The sequence below is a fragment of the Geotrypetes seraphini genome, chromosome 11, assembly GCF_902459505.1.
Source record: "Geotrypetes seraphini chromosome 11, aGeoSer1.1, whole genome shotgun sequence".
Classification (NCBI taxonomy): Eukaryota; Metazoa; Chordata; class Amphibia; order Gymnophiona; family Dermophiidae; genus Geotrypetes; species Geotrypetes seraphini.
The window spans coordinates 127551421-127570736 of record NC_047094.1 but is presented as its reverse complement, the minus strand read 5'-3'; the positions used below and the strand labels follow the sequence as shown (position 1 = coordinate 127570736).

Below are 19316 nucleotides of genomic sequence, written 5' to 3'. Positions count from 1 at the left end.
CTAAACGCACAGAGAGAAAAGAGGCGTGTTTAGAGGAGGGGAAAGGGCGAGCAGTAGGCGGGAAGTGGGCTGACCTACACCTAGGCGTACAACAGGTATAACCAAAACATTTCACAGGTTGCCTAGTCGGCACTTAGACCTTTTTGACTTAGACGAAGTCAAACCAGGTCTAAGTGCCAAAAAAGGGGCCGCTGAGCTGGCAGCTGGCACGATCAGTTCAGCCGCCCGGCAACCTACCCACCACAACCATCACGGCAGGAGAGATGCATCATCTCCCCTACTGCGATGCGATCGCCTCTCTACCCGAACTGCTGTGACCCACGGCAGGAGAGATGCCCAATCTCTCCTGCCGCGGGTTGTGGCAGTTCGGGTACAGGAGTGATCGCATCGCAGCAGGGCAGATGGCCAATCTCTCCTGCCACGATACATCATCCCCCCCCCCGACGATATCAGGGCAAGAGGGAGCCCAAGCCCTCTTGCCCCATGGCAGCCGCGGCACCCCCGACGATATCGGGGCAAGAGGGAGCCCAAGCCCTTTTGCCCCGGCGATCATGCCCCCCGACTCAATATGACAAGGAAGGAGCCCAAGCCCTCCTGGCCCCGGTGACCCCCTTGACTAACACAACGGGCCAGGAGAGAGCCCAAGCTCTCCTGGCCCCGGCGAACCCCCCCCCCCCCCCCCCGACTAACACAACGGGCCAGGAGAAAGCCCAAGCTCTCTTGGTCCCGGCGACCCCCCCCCTTCCGATACAATGGGCCAGGAGAGAGCCCAAGCTCTCCTGGCCCCGGCGACTCCCCCAACTGGATTGGGCCAGGAGGGAGCCCAAGACCCCCTGGCCCCGGTGACCCCCTACCCCCTACTCCTCTCTACAATTCATGCAGGAGGGATCCCAGGCCTTCCTGCCTTCGACACAACCCCCCTCCCCCCAACGACCGCCCCCCAAAACCCCTGATCAGACCCTCACGCCGACCCGCAACCCCCCCGGCCGACCCCACGACCCCCCCACCCCCACCTCTTCCCCCTACCTGTAAGTTGGCCAGACGGACGGGTGCCAAGCCCGCCCATCCGGCAGACCAGCCGGGTCCAGAATGGGGCCGGATTGGCCCAGGCAGCAGAAACCCCGCCTACAGGTGGGGCCTGAGGTGCCTGGGCCAATCAGAATAGGCCCGGGAGCCTTAGGCCCCTCCTGTTGGTGGGGCCTTAGGCATATGGGCCCAACCCGAAGGACTGGCTCCTCCTTCGCCTAAAAGCCCTTCTGTTGGACGTTTGGGGCTTAGGCGTTTTTTTGGTTCATTATGGCCAAAGAGTGTAGACGTCGTGGGGGTGTACTTGTAGACGTAGTGGTGATCTGGGCGTTTAGCTCTGCGCTTGCGGAGATGGCGCAGTATACAAACCTAAGGTTTAGTTTAGTTTAGTAGAGGCAGGCCATAATTAAAACAAGAACGTTTGTTTTGGTTATGGACACTTTCCTTGCTTCTGCTTTGAATGTTTAAGGACTTAGGCCAAAAGGGGACTTAGACTTTTTTTTGATTATGCCCCTCCACGACTTTAAATGACATTTATGACCCTGAGAACTGTGAAATAGAAAGAAAGGTTTCTGTACTGTAAAGGAAACACTGTTGTTCAGTCATCAGTATGTAATTGTGATAAATAGTGAATGCTGAAACACATTAGAGTATTAGAATACTGGATCCAGTTAGGCATATGTTATTAAATTATAATGATAAGCACTTTATAACTTATTAAAAGATTTTATTTGCTTTTAAACTTGTTTTTAACCATTTTAAAGACAAATTATTGAATTGGTGCAATAAATTTGTTTTTGCACCTTGCATCTAGTCTGGCTATTCTTTACAATGTTTATAACCTTTGTATATTTTATCTGATTTTCAAAACATTTAATCCTAGCACGTTCTCTTAAAATCCAAGTTAAGAGTGGCTAGTGTTCATTTTTCTTCTGACTTTCCTCTTTTTCTGGCCGGGTGTTGAGCTAAGCCACTTGGACACCATGACTACAGTTTAGGATCCTCAGCGCTTTGGTAAAGAAAAAGGAGGGGGGTTACAGAAAGAAAGGGAGATATGCAAGACCCATGGCTTGGAGCTAGAGTGAAGGGAAAGAGGTGCTGGACCGATTTTGCGGGAGGAGGGACATCTGGAGCTGAAAGGAAGGGAGAGTTGTGAGGCTCGTGACTGGGAGCTGGAAGGAAGGGAGAGGTACCACAGAGGAATGACACTGAACCGTGGCATACCTAGGGTATGTGGCACCCGGGGCCCATAATTTTTTGACACCCCCCCATGTAAAAAAATATTTTTTGTAATAACCATGAAACTGAATAAATGGTCATAATAGAAACAGGCAGTGAAAATTTTCTTTTATTGAACCTCATATATGTAACCATTATTCCAAACATACCATAACATAACATAAATTATGTCTGAATTGTCATGACATCAGAAGTAAATATGGAGTAGTTGCAGGTGATGCTTGGGACAGTTCTGATTGTGTTAGTTCGGTTTTATGTGTTTTTTGAATAGAAGGGTTTTTATTTCTTTTTTGAAGGTTTTGTAGTTTGTGGTCGAGGTCAATAGGTTGTAGAGTTGGGGGTCGAGTGTTGCAGCTCGAATGGCTAGGAGGTTGTCAAACAGTTTTTTTCTTTTGACGTTTTTGGTTGGAGGGTGTGTGAATGGTGCCTGAGTTCTCCTATGTTTGGTTGAGGTGGATTGAATTATTTAGCTGAAGAAATTAGTTACCCCCCCATTCCACACACATTAATTCTCTTCCATTTTTGTTCCCATTATAAAAAACACTGATAAGTTCTCAGAAAAAAAATACATTAAAATAAGAAGTGAAAACAAAGGCCCCTACAGATGAGAACATAACATAAGAATAGCCTAACTGGGTCAGACCAATGGTTCATTGCCCAGTAACCCATTGGTTCAATGCCCAGTAACCCATTCTCATGGAAGCCAATCCAGGTCACTAGTACCTGGTCAAAACCCAAAGAGTAGCAACATTCCATGCTACCGATCCAGGGCAAGCAGATGTTTCCCCCATGTCTTAATAACAGATTATGGACTTTTCCTCCAGGAATTTGTCCAAACCTTTCTTAAAACCAGCTACGCTATCTGCTTTTACCATAACTTCTGGCCACTTCATTTTTAAGCTGAGATCCTTCCTTCCAAACAGAGACTTTGCTAGATGTCAAATACAGCACAAGGTAACTTCACACGGACTTAGCTGTGCAGGAAATGTGAATCTCCTCATACACCCACCATATAGTGCAAAAATGTGCAAAGGTCTGGTTTTTTCTTTCGATCACTACATAGACTAATGCCACACAAGCAGCGCTGTTACAAACATATTCTGTAGGTGAGTGCTAAGGTTAACAAAGTTTCCTTCCTTGGACCAGAAGGAGATACTGACAAATCACTGGAAGAGATCCCAAAACAACTACCCAGGAACAACACCCAAAGACCCACTCAGTGTGTGAACCAGTTGAGTGGAGTGGACTAACTGGGGGGTGGAAATGGGCCCGGAGTTTGCTCAGCAGGACTTCCCAGATCACCTCTTCCTCTCAACATATTGACACGCTGCCACCACCACCACTAGGAACACCTCACCGGATAGGCCAGCAATGCTATAAACTTTATAAAACACATTATTATATTTTCTTATAAAGCACATATTTTAACTGAACTCTGAAATCCTCAGCCTTTCCATTCACAAAAATAGAAGGAAGAAAAGTTCCCATTTCCTGCTGTCTCATGTCCCAGGCCTATACAATATTTTTCTTCTGCAGAGTGCAGACCGTTCAAAAATCTGACCAAATCCTCATTTCACTTGCATTATAAAGTACTGAGGATGCAATCTCTCCCCAATCCAGGTCCTAAAGTCTAAGACAGTAGCGCAAACTAGTGCTGCCAGATTCAGGAAAAAAATTTTGATTCGATTCAGCCTATTGAATTGGTTTATCGATTCGATTTTAATGCCCAATTGGGTGTTTTTTTCAAACATCCTGGTGGTTTTATTTTATAGCTTTTTCACCCCCCTTTGGCTTATCCTAACCACACTGGCGCTGTGGTGTAAATAAAATAAAGAAACAAAAAGGACTTTTCCTCTCTCTGTTAAATCCTAGCTCACGTTTGCGGTCTAACACCAGCTCCGGCAGGATACACATTTCAAATCTGACATATTGTAATCACAAAACAGAAAATAAAATTAGTTTTTCTACCTTTTTGTTGTCTGGTTATTTTTCAAATCTTGTTGGTCCAAGGCTCTGGTTATCTTCTGATAACTTGCTTGCCAGGGTCTCCTTCTTTTTTCTTTCTCCGTGCTAACCATCCATCTGCCATCTCTGTCCTCCCCTTCCGTTTCCCTTCTCTCCCCCGGATGTCTGGCATCTTTCCTTTTTTTGTCTCCCTTCACAGATCCACCTTTTCTTAACTACCCTTTCATCCAGCAGCTCTTCCTCCTTCTCCACCACCCCAGGGTCCACCATCTCTCCCTTTCTTTTCCCAACTACCCTCCTAACCAGTATCTCTATCCACCCTCCACACCATCCCTTGTGTCCAACTTCTCTCCCTTTCTGTTCCTTCCCTCCCTAAAACCCATGTCCATCATCTCTCTCTCTCTCCTCTATTTTCAGACCCATTATTTTTTCCCACCCAAAGTCCGGCATATGCACGTCTCTTTGAACCCCTCCCCCTTCCCTCCGTGTACTTCTACACCAGGGCCCCCCCTCCCCTGAAGGCCTGTCCTCCCCTTAAAGGTCTGCATCCCACCCCTGAAGGCCTGTCCCGCCCTTGAAGGCCTGCCTGCCTGCTCCTCTTGAAGGCCTGCCCCCCCTGAAGGTCTGTCCCCCCATTGAAGGCCTGCACCCCCCCTGAAGGCCTACACCCCCATTGAAGGCCTACACCCCCCTTGAAGGCCTGCCTGTCTGTCCCCCTTGAAGGCCTGCCCCCTTGAAAGCCTGTCCCCCCCTTGAAGGCCTGCACCCCCCCGAAGGCCTGCATCCCCCGAAGGCCTACACCCCCCTTGAAGGCCTGTCCCCCCCTTGAAGGCCTGCCTGCCTTTTCCCCTTGAAGGTCTGTCCCCCCCATGAAGGCCTACACCCCCCTCGAAGGCCTACACCCCCCTTGAAGGCCTGCCTGCCTGTTCCCCCCCGAAGGCCTGTCCCCCCCCTGAAGGCCTGTCTCCCCCCCTCAACAAGGTCTGCCTGCCCGCCCCACCCTGAAGGCCTGCTGCCCCCCCACTACCTCGAAGGACCACTCGGCCCCATCACCACGAAGCACTGCTCATTACCCCAGCCTCTATGCTTCAGTCCCTGGGGAAACAGCCTGCAGCAAGATCGCGCGATGCCAGCGATCTTTGCTTGCTTCGGCTGTTTCCTCTGCCGCGGTCCCGCCCCTCCTCTGATGTCAGAGGAGGGGCGGGACCGTGGCGGAGGAAACAGCCGAAGCAGGCAAAGATCGCTAGCATCGCGATCTTGCTGCAGGTTGTTTCCAAACGCGACACCCGGCACAGGGGGGGGAACCGGACTGGACTGGGAGCGCCCCCTCAGGGCTTGGCACCCGGGGCGGACCTCCCCCCATGCCCCCCCCTTAGTACGCCACTACACTGAACACAGGGGAAGGGGATAGGGATACAGAACAGTGATGATGATGAAGGCAGGGAGATGGATACAGGGGGGGAATTGTACAGAATATTGTTTCTATTTATACTTTTATAAAATGATTTCAATATAAAATCAAAACTAATTGAGGCTTATGTGGATGGGGTTAGACAGCGTTTGCAGGGACGGGGTGGGGAAGGGAACCGAGCTTGTGGGGAGGGGGCAGGGATGGCGCGACAAGCTTGTATGGACAGAGGAGGGACTGAGCTCATGGAGACAGGGTAGGGACAGGGACCGAGCTCGTGAGGATGAGGACAAAGTTTGTCCCCTTGTCATTCTCTAGTTTGAACCTATGTCCCTTGGGGTACAGTCCACCATACTAAGCACTGGGCTGCTCCTCTGTCCTGCAAGGACATCTGTGTGTCCATGTTTTTAAAAATGATGCCAGACAGATGTTCATGTCCATGTGCTTTTGTCATTCAAAAGTTGACATTTCACTTCGGAAAACGGCTATTCATTTTGGACATTTTCAATGCAAAAGCGTCTATCTCACAGCCATAATTGAACAAGAAATCTAGACATTTTTCCTGTTTGATTATGGTTGTAAGATGGCATTTTTTAAAAACCTTACGAATAGGTACTTAGGGCTGGATTCTGTAATTGGTGCCGATATCGGCAGCTGCCGATCGTGTGTCAATCGCACATCGACACCGGTTTTGGAATCATGCCTATGGGAAAGGCAGGTGTTGGAAATGTAAGCCAGGGTTTTCCAGGCCTACATTTTTGGTGCCTATCTATGCATGAATCGCACCTAAGTAGGCGCTTTAGACCGCCTAACACTACTTCCAGCGTTGGCCATGCCTACTTTGTCGTTCAGCAACCTAAAGCACCTACATAGGCGTGATTCTAGTGCCTTTTATTTAGGCACCAGTAGGCGCTTCAACCTTGCCTTTTTTTGTTGTTTCTAACAGTGTTCTTCAATTAATTTAGGTGCTGATAAGGTGCCTAAGTTTAGGCACCAATTTTAGAATTTTACCCCAGGCGTTTTTTAGAAAATTCCCCTCAATGTTGTCAAATTATCACCCTTTTCTAGAAATAATTATTGAGAAAGGGTTGGCAGAACAATTGGAGTATTTGGATGAAGAGTGATAATTAGTCTAGGATCCTTGGGGGAAGCATGGTGATTGAGTGCCCTGCGCGCCAACTTGACAGTGGCACCAACATCTCTCTCTTAAAAATGCATTCTCTCCCCACCATACCTTTTATAGTTGTTACCGGTAGCAAGCGGAGTCTCCCTCTGCTGCTCGTGCTGACCTCAGTCCTCCCTCTCACATCACTTTCTTTCACAGGACCAGGAAGTAACATCAAAAAGCAGGCTCAATCAGCACAAATAGTAGGTAAGAGATCCTGCTCGCTGCCAGTGACAACTATTGGGGGGATGCATTTAAGAAAATCCCTAACTGCCAGGGAGGATGCTGGGCACCCCCCACTCCAGGCGCCACTGCCCCTTGCTATGCTACTGACCTGCACTGACCTCTGTGAATATTTTTGTATTGGGATAGAAGGGGAGACAGGGAGGCAGACACACTGGATAGAAAGGGTGATAGGGGGACAGACATGCTAGATGGAATGGGAGGGGGATAGACACGATGAATATAAGAAGATATAGGGGGATAGACGTATTGGATGGAAGGATACAGGGACAGATATGCTGGATGGAAGCGTAGGGGGATGGACACACTGAATGAGGGATACAGGAGGACAGACACATTGGATGGATGAAGGAGACAGGGAGACAGACCCATCAATTAAGAAGACAGGGAGGAAGATACAATGAATAGAATGGGAGACAGTGGACAGACATGCTGGATGGAAAGTGAGACAGAAGGACAGACATGATGGATGGAAGGGGAGTGGTACAAACACCCCTGATAGAAGGAGAGATGGGGGGACAGACATGCTGGATGGAAAGGGACAGGGGCAGATATGCTGGATGGAACTGAAAGGGGACAAACATGCTGAATGAGGGAGACAGAGGAATAGGCTCCGTGTATGGAAGGGGAGGGGGAAAGACACACTGGACAGAAGGGGAGACAGGAACAGACATGCTGGATGGATAAGGGAGATAGTGAGACAGGTACTTGTGCCCTGAATTGGCCACTGTTGGAAACAGGAAACTGGGCTAGATGGATCAATGGCCTGACCCAATATGACTGTTCTTATTTTCTTAGGGAGCTGGGAGAGTGGTCTTGTCAAGGGGGGGGGGGGTATCTTGTTTTTGCCAGGGTCTGGACCTTGCCAGAGCTGGGGGTAGGGACTTAGAGGAAGGCAAGGTCACTGGAAGCTTGTTGGTACAAGAGGTTATGTAAGTGCTGGAAGAAATTCAGTGCCGGTTAACCAAGAGAATTCTAGAGCTGGTTTTTGTTTTTTGTTTTTTTTAGCTATGATGGAAGTGGGCACTGAATATTGCTGGCATTCTTACAACTCCCAGCTTCTCTGCCATTCTGCCCTTGCAATGTCTCTGTGCAGCCCAGCTCAAAAATGTCCATCTTGTGCCATTATTCAGCAGCTCTGCTGAAACTACATTTTTAAACTATAGTTAAGAATTTATTACTTGAACATTTATGAAAGTATTTCTATTTATATATCACAGACATTCAAGGCTGTCCTGTTCATGCATCTCTCCCACCCTGTTCATATGACCCAAGACAGTCATGCCTACCCTTTACCTTTGTTGATGCATCCCATGATACCATCCCTGATCACACATTTCTCATCACTGGCACAGCTGTAGTCACTGCACTCTACACCAGTGGGACTGCAAGAGCAGACCTCCTTGCATTCATTGCTTACAATCTTCTCATTGGGCTGTTGAATTGAGAAAAGAGGCAGTTAATATTAAGCACAAAAGATATTAAAATTTAACATTTTCTGAAAATAATACAGAAATGAAAATTTAGCAATGAAACTGCATCTGTATGCTTTCATAGGCCGTGCTATCATCTATAGAAGTGGTTCTCAACCCTGTCCTAGAGGACCCCCAGCCAGTCGGGTTTTCAGGGTATCCCTAATGAATATGAATATGTTTTTGCATGCCTTTCTCCTCCATGTTGGATTCCTGGAATTTACAAGTGTGACAGTTGTCACCGATGATATGAAAACTGAGATTGTGAATGAATCAAAATTACAAGAATAAATTAAAATGCAGTATCTGCACATTACATTGGAAACTCAGCCTTGAGGCCTTGTAATAAAGAGATTAAGCTCACAAATTGGCATTCCCTGTCTAAATTGCTGATTCTACATTTCAGCTAATGCTAGGAAGTTCAGAAGGTTGATTTTGTGACTCTTAAGAGACATAGATTTATGTACTATTCTTCACATACATCCATGGGGATAAGGTTCTTAAAGGAACAGGAAATTTGGGTGTATTTACAGAGAATCTGTTTTTTATAGATTAGAAAATACAATACTAATTTGAAGGTCATACAGAAGTTAAGATGTGTCTGCAGGAAGTAGGGCTTTTTACTGACGATTAATATTTGGAAAGGTCAAAGATCAAAAGTGATTTAGGAAGAAAAGTGAAACACTGCCACCTGCTGGGTTTAAAAAACTTAACAGAATGGACTTTTAATGTTAAGATTGATGTAAGGCATTTTTGGAAAGGAAGGCATGTGATCAACTGTGCCATTGTATTTTAAAGCATGATAATTACTACAAATGATGTTTGCCTTGTTTTCTCTCTTTGAAGAGCACTGAAATTCCATTACATACAAATCTCTCTCATGAATATTCATTAACAAAATACCCAAATAATAGCTATGTTTCACACTGTATCTTATGCTTATAAATAATTAATCATTTATTATAATAATATAGCACCATCAAAACTTTTAAAACATATAACATTATTTCATACTAAACATACACACAATTATTCTCCCAAACATCAACATTGGTGCCCGCCAAGTTTAAGAAATTTTTCAACTAAAAACTTCTTTGCCACGCCCTGAAACATGCATGTCGGCGTTGGCGTTCTGCCGTTCCTGGCATCAGTTAAAATTGAACCAGGAATTTAAAGATAAGTCTCTATTAAATTATTTATTCAAGCTTAAATAGCTGGATGCTGAAAGTATAACCTAATTAAAATAACACAGTTACTTAGTGGTGTATGAGCCTATGAGGAAGCACCAGTGGCAAAAAATGCCCCATAAATTGATATCTTGTGTATCTGGGGTGCCACTTCTGACGGCCCCATAAACACTACCTGAGAACTGTTTGGAAGTTAGTTAAAGTATTTGACTGCAAAGCTTCGTGAAGAATATTTTCAATATAAATGGAATTATTTACACAATTTTGTAAATTTTGGTAAATGCTGGGAAGGCATGCCTAGGACGTTTCAGACTGAATGGACCTACATAGGGATGGGAAATAGAAATTCCTGACTTTTCCTGATAAGTTAAAATTATATATTACTACTCAAATAAATAGTATTGTCACCCTAAGACTGAAAAAGAGGTAGATAAATAGGTTAGAGAGAGTAGGACAAGGCTTTCAGAAATGCAATCACCGGACAAGTAGATTTCCACCCCAAGCAATGAATCTAGGGCTAAAACCCTGGACAGCTTGTTTTGGATAAACATCCATTGACTCAGTTGCACTCCTATATATGAGTGAGACTTGCCCCCCCAATATTCAAAGCTATTTCACTAGCCAGAAATGACTGCTGACTGGTTAAATAGCATTTAACTAGCTAACTATGGATATTCAACATGAGATAAACATCTACGGAGATGTGAATCCAGTGCTGATTTTTTTAGGTGTCGGTAGGCGCTTTGAACTCAGTTACAAACTTTGTTTCAACTGCATTTTTTACTAAGGGCTCCTTTTACTAAGGTGCGTTAGGACATTAGCACGTGGAGTAGCGTACGCTATAATGCCGTGCGCTAGACGCTAACGCCTCCATAGAGCTTGCATTAGTATTTTCGTCAGCGTGTGCTAAAAACGCTAGCGCACCTTAGTAAAAGGAGCCCCAAGTTTTGGACGCCTACCAACTCCTAAAAAAGCAGCTTTGTTAAGAGAATCCGAGCCTTAGTAGCTAAAGGTTTACCAGCTATATTATTTGATAACCAGTAATATTCAGCGCTTACTAGTTAAGTTTAGCAGGCAAATCGGATCACCTAAATAGCAGTCCTATCTTTGCATGTTATAACTTAACCAGTCAGCACTGAACATTGACTTAACTGGTTAAGGTATAGCCAGTCAACCACCCCCCTCCTCCCCCACATGTTCAAATGCCAGTAACCAGAAATGGTTCCCCATTGAATATTTGGGCTCAATGCTACCCAAGGAACTTAGGTGGGCTGCCTTCTGTGATCAGAATATTGGGATACAGTGGGAAGGAAAAAGAGACAGGAAATACAAGGAAAAGAGGATTTTCCTATCTGTCTAGTAATATCAGGTAGGGATTAGTCACCCAAATTAGTTAAAAGGCTATCTGATCCCTTGCATAATACTTAGTTATGAGATTCTTTCAGTTCTTTGAGTAGTTATGCTTCAGGGGGACTAATAACTCAACTGTTTAGATGCAGACACTACTTTCCTTGAACCTATAGCTGTATATGTTAATAAAACTTGCATACAGTGCCAATCATCTTTGTTCACAGTCATACTTGTTTTGATTTTCTAAAGCAAAGTGAAGAGAGTGTGGCGCAGTGGTTAAAACTACAGCCTCAGCACCTGAGGTTGTGAGTTCAAACCCATGCTGCTCCTTGTGATCTGGGTAAGTTACTTAATCCCCCCATTGCTCCAGGTACGTTAGATAGATTGTGAGCCTGCCAGGACAGAGAGGGAAAACCGCTTGAGAACCTGAATAAATGCATGTAAACTGTTCTGAGTTCCCCTGGGACAATGGTATAGAAAATTGAATAAATAAATAAAAATAAAATCACACCAACTGACACTTTTTTCTCATTGGAAGTACCTGGTGCAAACTATTCAAGAGCTCAGAGGGCCTGCCTGACAAGGGCTACTGCCTGATGGGTTCCAGAGCTAGGGATGCCCCTGCATGATGATTAGGCATAGGGGCATTATATTTAAGTATAATTGTCAACTGTTATTCTTTATTCTAAACTTTTTAATAAATGTATCACCTTCTGCAAGAATTCAGAGCTCTGTATTCAAAAAATATATGTCCCTATTCTGAGATTTGTGTTTATGTTTATTAAATTTGATATACCACCTTATCAGATGGGTCATCAAGGCGGTGTATAAAAAGATTATAATAAAACTAGTGTTTAAGCCCGTTACATTAACGGGTGCTAGAATATATGCCTGTCTGTCTTTCTTTATTTATGTCTCTCTCCCTGCTCCTGTCTCTTTCTTCCTTTCTTTCTGTCTCTTTCCCTCCTGTTATTTTTCTCTCTCTTTCCCTGTCTATTTTTCTTTTTCCCCTGTCTGTCTTTATTTCTGTCTGTCTCTCTCCCTGGCCTCCTTTGTCTGTCTGTATTTTTTTCTGTCTCTCCTCCCCCCCCACTTTCCTTTGCAGAAGCAGCAGCGGTATTTCCCTTCCCCTCCAGGTCCCTGTGAAGTAGTAGCAGCATTTCCCCCCCCACTCCCTTCTCCCCCCCCCCCCCCACTTTCCTTTGCAGAAGCAGCAGCGGTATTTCCCTTCCCCTCCAGGTCCCTGTGAAGCAATTCCCTTCTCTTACCGCTCCGTTTGGCCACTCCCTTCTCTTAATGCAATCTGGCCTGCTCCGTTCGGCCCCTCCCCCTTCCCTTCCCTTCCCGCGGGCTGGCCTGCTGCGGCCGAAGGTTTTTGTTTTAAGTTTTAAAAGTGCCGCCGGCGGCTCCTCTCATGCTGCTGATCCTCCTGTAAAGAGCAGCCTGCGATGGTGGCCGGCTTTAGCGAAGCTTGCAGGCCGCTCTCCAGCTTCAGTAGCACGTTCCCTCTGACGCACAGGATCGCTTCAGAGGGAACATGCTACCGAGTTGGAGAGCGGCCTGCGAGGTTCGCTAAAGCTGGCTACCATCGCAGGCTGCTCTTTTCAGGAGGATCAGCAGCGGCGGCGGCAGCGGCGAGTGAGGGCCGAGGTGTGTTCCCTGCTGAGGACACAGGCAGGGAGAGAGCTTGCCTGGCTTCCAGGGTGAGTGAGGGTGGGAGGAGGGGAGTGGCCAGAATGTTCCCTGCCGCTGGGTTGGCTGCCACGGATCACACACCACAGCGGCAGGGAACACGAAATCCTAAGTGCGCATGTGCGCTTAGGGTTTTATTATATAGGATTGATAGAACTAGAATACCAATAAAATAATAGAAAAGAGGAAAGAAAGAGCTTCTAAATTGACCTCCTTGAAAATTTACTAGGGTAAGATTCTTAAATGTATACCTAAACTCATAACTTTAGAAGTATAGATAGTTGGTGGCAACAGGAGCGGATTTAGGGCGAGGAAGAAATGGTTATCAGACTAGCACTGATTCTCAGCACAAGGCTCATAAATCTAGGCTAATGAATGGCAGGCTTAAATTTATAAGCATAGAGGGGCATAATCAAAAGAAATGTCTAAGGCAGCAGCAGTAAAATGTCCATTCTCAAAAAGTACGTCCAAAATATTTTTTTCCGATAATTGTCTACTTCTACGTCCAGTCATTTGATTGCCCAGACCGCTAGTACATCTATCTTTATACCACATTCTCGCCCAAAAAATCATCCAAGTCCCAAATGCCCAGAACAAGACCTTTTGGACATGGGAGGGGCCAGCAAAGTGATGGACTGGCCACCCAGACATGGCAACACAGCAATGGGACACCTTACATGGCACTGCTATGAACTTCACAAAAAGGGTGCCACATAAACATCTCACCACAACTCCCCTGCAGGTCATGGTGAGCCCCCCAAAACACCCCCAAAACCCACTATACCCACCTGTCTACAACCCCAATAGCCCTTATGGCTTCAGGTGGCACCTATATAGCACTACAGTAGGGTTTTGGGGGGTTTTGTTGGGCACACATTTGCCACCATGAATGTAGTGGTTAGAGTGGCTTATGGACCTAGGTCCTCCTCTCTATGGTTCAGTAGCCCATCCCCCAGACTACTTAAGCCACTTCTGTGCAGCTCTACTAGGCTTTACTAAGCCAGGTGTTGATGTTCCGGAGGCAGGTATGTACGTTTTCATTCTCAACTTTGTGGGGGTGCAACGATGTCAATGAACATGGGGGGGGGAGGGGGGAGGGATCTGTAATTTGTCCCTGCACTGGTTATCTTTAGATACCTTTTGGGCACTTATACCTGGTTTTAGATTGCCTAAGTCACAATGTATAAGTTCCGTCTAGGCAGACTCGTCAAACTTTCGATTATCCCTGCAGTACAACTAAGTATAGGTCAGGCCACATCCCACCCTAACCACGCCTTCAAAAACACCCTTTTCAGCTCTGGGTGCACTGTGCGATTCAGAGGCCTAAAAAGTCTCTGGGTACGTCTAAAAACCCTTTTCGATTATCGGCAGTTGGATGACCTGTCTTTTAAATCATCCAAGTCCCAACTTGGGCGGGTTTTCAATTTTCAAATGAAGCTGAATGAGTCCAAAACAAAACTACTCTGGCTTGGCCCAAAATTAGATCAATTACCCACGCTCATTCCACTACGTTCTGGTCCCATACTGCAGATCAAATTCTCAAGCAAAGTTTTGGGCATCATTATTGACTCTACACTTTCCTTTAATGATCATCTCAACTCTCTGGTAAAAAAATGTTTTTTTTAGTCTTCACAAGTTGAGGAAAGTGAGATCCTGCTTCTGCCAACAACATTTTGCTGTCCTTGTACAATCAAGCATTCTTTCCAGACTGGACTATTGTAATTCCATCTATCTAAGTCTAACCAAGAAAAATCTTCAAAGACTTCAGCAGATCCATAACACTGCGGCTAGGTTGATCTTCGCAAAAAGCAAATTCGATCATGTTTCCCCGTTTCTGTCAAAACTTTACTGGCTTCTGGTGATTTCTAGGATTCACTTTAAATGTACCTGCCTAATTTTCAAGATCCTACATGGCATTCTTCCTCCCTTAATCCCACAATCCTGGAATTCTTTGACACCTGACACTACCAGATCCGCCCACATACTCAAACTATCTTTCACCAGGTTAAAAGGTGTCATGTATGCAGGTAAATTAGGGAAATCCCTTTTCTTCAAATTTACTGAGCTTTGGAATAACCTTCCTGCCCCGCAGCGGAACCTAGGCTCATTCCAATTATTCTGAAAACATCTGAAAACCTGGCTTTTCTCCAAAACGTAAAGCTATCTATTTAATGTAAAGCTAGCTATCCTCTTCATAACCTCTAATTTCTTATTATGTCCTTCCCTCATTTATTGAATTACCTGTAAACTGTGTCGAGCTCTATCTTTATGGAGATGATGCACTATACAAACTTAAGGTTTAGTTTAGTTTTACTAAAGTCATCTATGGAGCTTTTTCACTAAGGTTAAGTAAGGTAAAGGTGAGGTGTTAGAAGTATAAATTCTATGTAAAAAATGCAGTGTCTACCCTGCTTTTCCTGCACAGGGTCAGAGGAGCATGCGGTACATGGCAGGGCAGAAAGAGCGGATGGTCTGTCCAGTATGTAACACAACGCAGGCACAAACTGGGAACCACAAATGCACCTTGTGACAAACCCGTAGCCAGCTTTGTCCCTGTAATGGATAAAAGCAGAGCACGGTCCCTGGTCAGGAGACCTGACCAGGTTAAAAGTAAGGATATAGAAATGGCTGACTACCCCTCAGACAATGAGGTAGAGCAGGAAGGGTATGTGCCTAAGAATATCCAGCAGAGAGTGCCATACCAGAATAGATACAGCAGAAAGCCTGTTAGGACTTTTACTGAAAAGTGGAGACCTAGTCCTGCAGGGCATTCTCACTATCAGCCTAGGAGAAACCAGAGTTATTTCCCTAGGGATTTCCAGCCCACCCCCCCCTACTCCTAGGAGAGAGGGGTGGGACTATGACACACATAAAAGCAGAGCTCTGAATCACAGAGAGAGCGGAGAAGGCAGGGACGGAGGCACAGAGTTCAAAGAAACAGAAAGGCACGAGCAGTAGAGCAAGCAGAAAGGTGAGGGGAGGAGGTTCTCTCCTCATCCTCACAGCAGTGAGGACGTGGATATGATGGAGGATTTTCCTAGCTTGAGCCCAGCTACTGAGAACCTGGCAAGAGCTGAGGCAATGGACTGAATTGCTTCTAGATGCCAACTGTAACCCAGAGGGAATGGAGGTTAGTTCATAAGCTGAAGGGAAACAAGGAAGTTGTCTCACCTAGCTGCGTTTGTGTGCTGGCTCTCTGTAACCAGAGACCAGGTGTCTCGGATTAGGGAGAGAAGGAAAACCTCTCTATTTAGCTCTGAGACTGCCTGGAGGTTTTGTTTTTCTAAAGAAACTGTATCTTTGATCTTGTAAAGCCATTGTGATAAAGCCTCTGCAAAACTAACAGCTTATCCAAAGCCCTGTTGTGCTCCTGAAAACTCAGCTGATGCTGATGCTGATAAGCCAGATTAACAGCAGAGCTCTGAACGGATTTAAAGCGGTAACTGAACGCTTTACCCTGCAAGGTTAGCTGGGGAGCTTGTGACTGTGTTTCCAAAGTTTGCTACTTTATTTGTCTGCTATGTTTATGCAGTTTTTGCTTTCATTGTTTTGGAATTTATTTTCATGGCATTACTGTTTATTTGAACCCTGGTGAAGAGGACTATCTTTAAAGCAGAGAAAGTCCAGGGGAATGCAATTGTATGCCATACTTGAACTTTAGGCCATTCTGACAACTGTATGATCTATTTTTACTTTTTGCCTGACTTATGCATGTCCTGAGAGTGGTTGACGTTGTTCAGATCTCCTATCAAATAAAGCCTATGTATGAGAATTTGACCATAACTGGATTGTGTCTCCCTTTATTGGCAACGTATCTCAGTGTGACCTGGGCAGACTACGCAGGAGCCTAAGTCTGTTTTACCTGAAAGGCCTTCCTCTTTCCTGGGGAAGCCATGCCAACAGGTCAGGATAAAACACGGCTACACCGCCTGCTGGCCTGAGCAGGGGATAGTTGTGTGACAACCTGCAGAGGCAAATCTCCTTTCCTTCTGCTCTAAATCCTTTTGGTCTGAAAACCTTTCTTCTGATCTTATTTCACCCTTTTCATCCCCTTAAACCAAATAATAAGTGCTGACCCCCTGATTCCCCTCAGACAAATCCTTCTCTCTGTTCCCTCCCCATACCAGCTTGATGATATAGCCCAACCACCCCAAAACCATTGCCTCCACCCAATTCATAGCACCCTCAATAGGCCAGGCTACCTGCCCCAAATGCCAATCCATCAATAATAGGCACCTCGTAGTTTGACCTTCCCCCCCCCCCCCCCCACACCTCCATGAAACCCTGTAGGAACTACCTGAGGTATCCCTGGTGGTCTTCTATAGTGAGATGACTGCAATCCCATTCTATTCCAGCCAAGCTCTATGTTCAAAATGAAAGTAATGACTCTAGTTTGGCCAGGACAGGAGAGGAAAGAACTTGCACTTTTTCAAATGAGTGTATATTGTTCAAATGTTTCTGTGCATTATTTGCAAGAGTATATGCTGGTTCAGAAAATTGTGCTGACTTTCCCAATATGTGATAGTTCATATATGTGCACGCTACTGGAAAAGTGCACATTGCTCTGAAAGAATGTCTACTCTTTGCAAACAGTTTGTACTTTTTCAAAAGAGCACATACCCCCCCCCCCCTCAAAATGCCAGTTTTTTCTGCTTGACTTCATTTGCCAATTACATAAAACAATGTAGGAAATATTTCAAAAATGTACGTTATGAAGAGAGGGAACCAAAATACACACCACACAATAGGAGAAGAAAAGCACCAAGGACCTTGCAATATGAGACAGCTGAACTTCAATTTATTGACGGACCTGACAGGGCTTAACTGCCTGCCTCAGGGGTCTTTCATGTGCCTCATAACTGCGTGATCCCTATTATAATCCTGTTCAGGCTTGCATGATACTCTCATCCCTGGTGCAAAAAAAATTCACATCTCTCTTTGATCGCACAGGAAAACAACACCTATCTTCATGGTTTTTATGCTCAGTTTCATTTGCCAATGACATGACATGACATGACATGGGAAATGTTGTTGCCATTTTCTATGTCATTTCAAACAACTGCACATCCCTACTACTAAACTCAAATAAATTGGATGCCTGCACAAATGTATTACCATTATTTTTCATTTTCAAAATCTTAAAATAGATTTTATTCTCTAATCTGCCTGATGTGAAGGCACCCATTTTGACCACTAGTGATGTCATTGATAACAGCTACTATGTGTCGTCAAAATGGCTGCATTTTACTTCTCATTCTTACTTGTGAAGTTTCCAATATATATGAGAAGTGCATCACAATGAAAAAGTTAAGAGGCAGAAGTACAACTGAAGGACACTTTTATGCTCTATGTCGTTGGGAAGATAAGAACATAAGAATTGCCACTTCTGGGTCAGACCAGTGGTCCATCGTGCCCAGCAGTCCGCTCACGCGGCAGATCTCTGGTTAAAGACCAGCGCCCTATTTGAGACTAGCACTACCTGCGTACGTTCTGGTTCAGCAGGAACGTGTCTAACTTTGTCTTGAATCCCTGGAAGGTGTATTCCCCTATGACAAACTCCAGAAGAGCGTTCCAGTTTTCTACCACTCTCTGGGTGAAGAAGAACTTCCTTATGTTCGTATGGAATCTATCTCCTTTCAGTTTTAGAGAGTGCCCTATCGTTCTCCCTATCTTGGAGAGGGTGAACAACCTGTCCTTATCTACTAAGTCTATTCCCTTCAGTACCTTGAATGTTTCGATCATGTCCCCTCTCAATCTCCTCTGTTCGAGGGAGAAGAGGCTCAGTTTCCCTAATCTTCGCTGTAAGGCAGTTCCTCCAGCCCTTTAACCATCTTAGTTGCTCTTCTCTGGACCCTAATTCAGCTCTAGCTGAATTCAATAAATCTATGAATATATGGTTTTGAGAGGAAACAAGATTTCATCCATAGTTGCAGTAGAGCAAAACCAGAATTAGTTGAGTCTCTCCATTTTGAAATGAAGTTGTTAGTAACCCTAATCTGATTATTCATATATCAAACAAATTTTTACCATCTAACTGAATGTAAACCACAAAGCATGTAGGCCCTGAAAGTTTTTTTTCCCCTTTTCTGTGTCAGTGGGGATACCAAAATCAGCTCATGTGATGAAGAGAAATTTTAGTACTGTACCCTGTAATATTTCCCATTGTAGAAGCACCCACAGTTGTCAATAGATACACACTGCTGTCCATCGAAGAAAAACCCGTCATTGCATTCACAGCCCTCTGCACAGGTTATGGGGCACTTGGCTGTGTCTGTGATTCCAGCACATGTCACTGAACAGATGTCTGCACAAAGTTTATACTGGCTGTTGGCAGGGCAGGGCAGAGCTTAAAATGAAAACAAAGCAGTGAATTTAATTGTATAGTAAAGTACTTAGATTTTATTCATCTGAAAGGTAATATATGAAATGCACAAAATAAGTAAATGAATACAATAATTAAAAAATATGTACCGTATTTGCCGGCGTATAAGACGACTTTTCAGTACCTTAAAATCCTCCCCAAAGTCGGGGGGTCGTCTTATACGCCGGGTACTGTTTACATGCCCTTA

The 19316-nt window shown here is 45.0% G+C and overlaps 1 protein-coding gene across 1 annotated transcript in view; it reads right to left on the bottom strand.

Moving 5' to 3' along the window:
- The window catches only part of LOC117368884 (IgGFc-binding protein-like), a 65973-nt gene extending 49331 nt beyond the window's left edge, over positions 1-16642 (bottom strand). Inside the window, exons 1-2 of the mRNA XM_033962627.1 lie at positions 16610-16642; positions 8343-8481 (exon numbers count right to left, since the gene is read on the bottom strand). Coding sequence (XP_033818518.1) covers positions 8343-8481; positions 16610-16642 — 172 coding nt within the window. The remainder of the gene's footprint in view (positions 1-8342; positions 8482-16609) is intronic.
- Positions 16643-19316: the final 2674 nt, after the last annotated feature.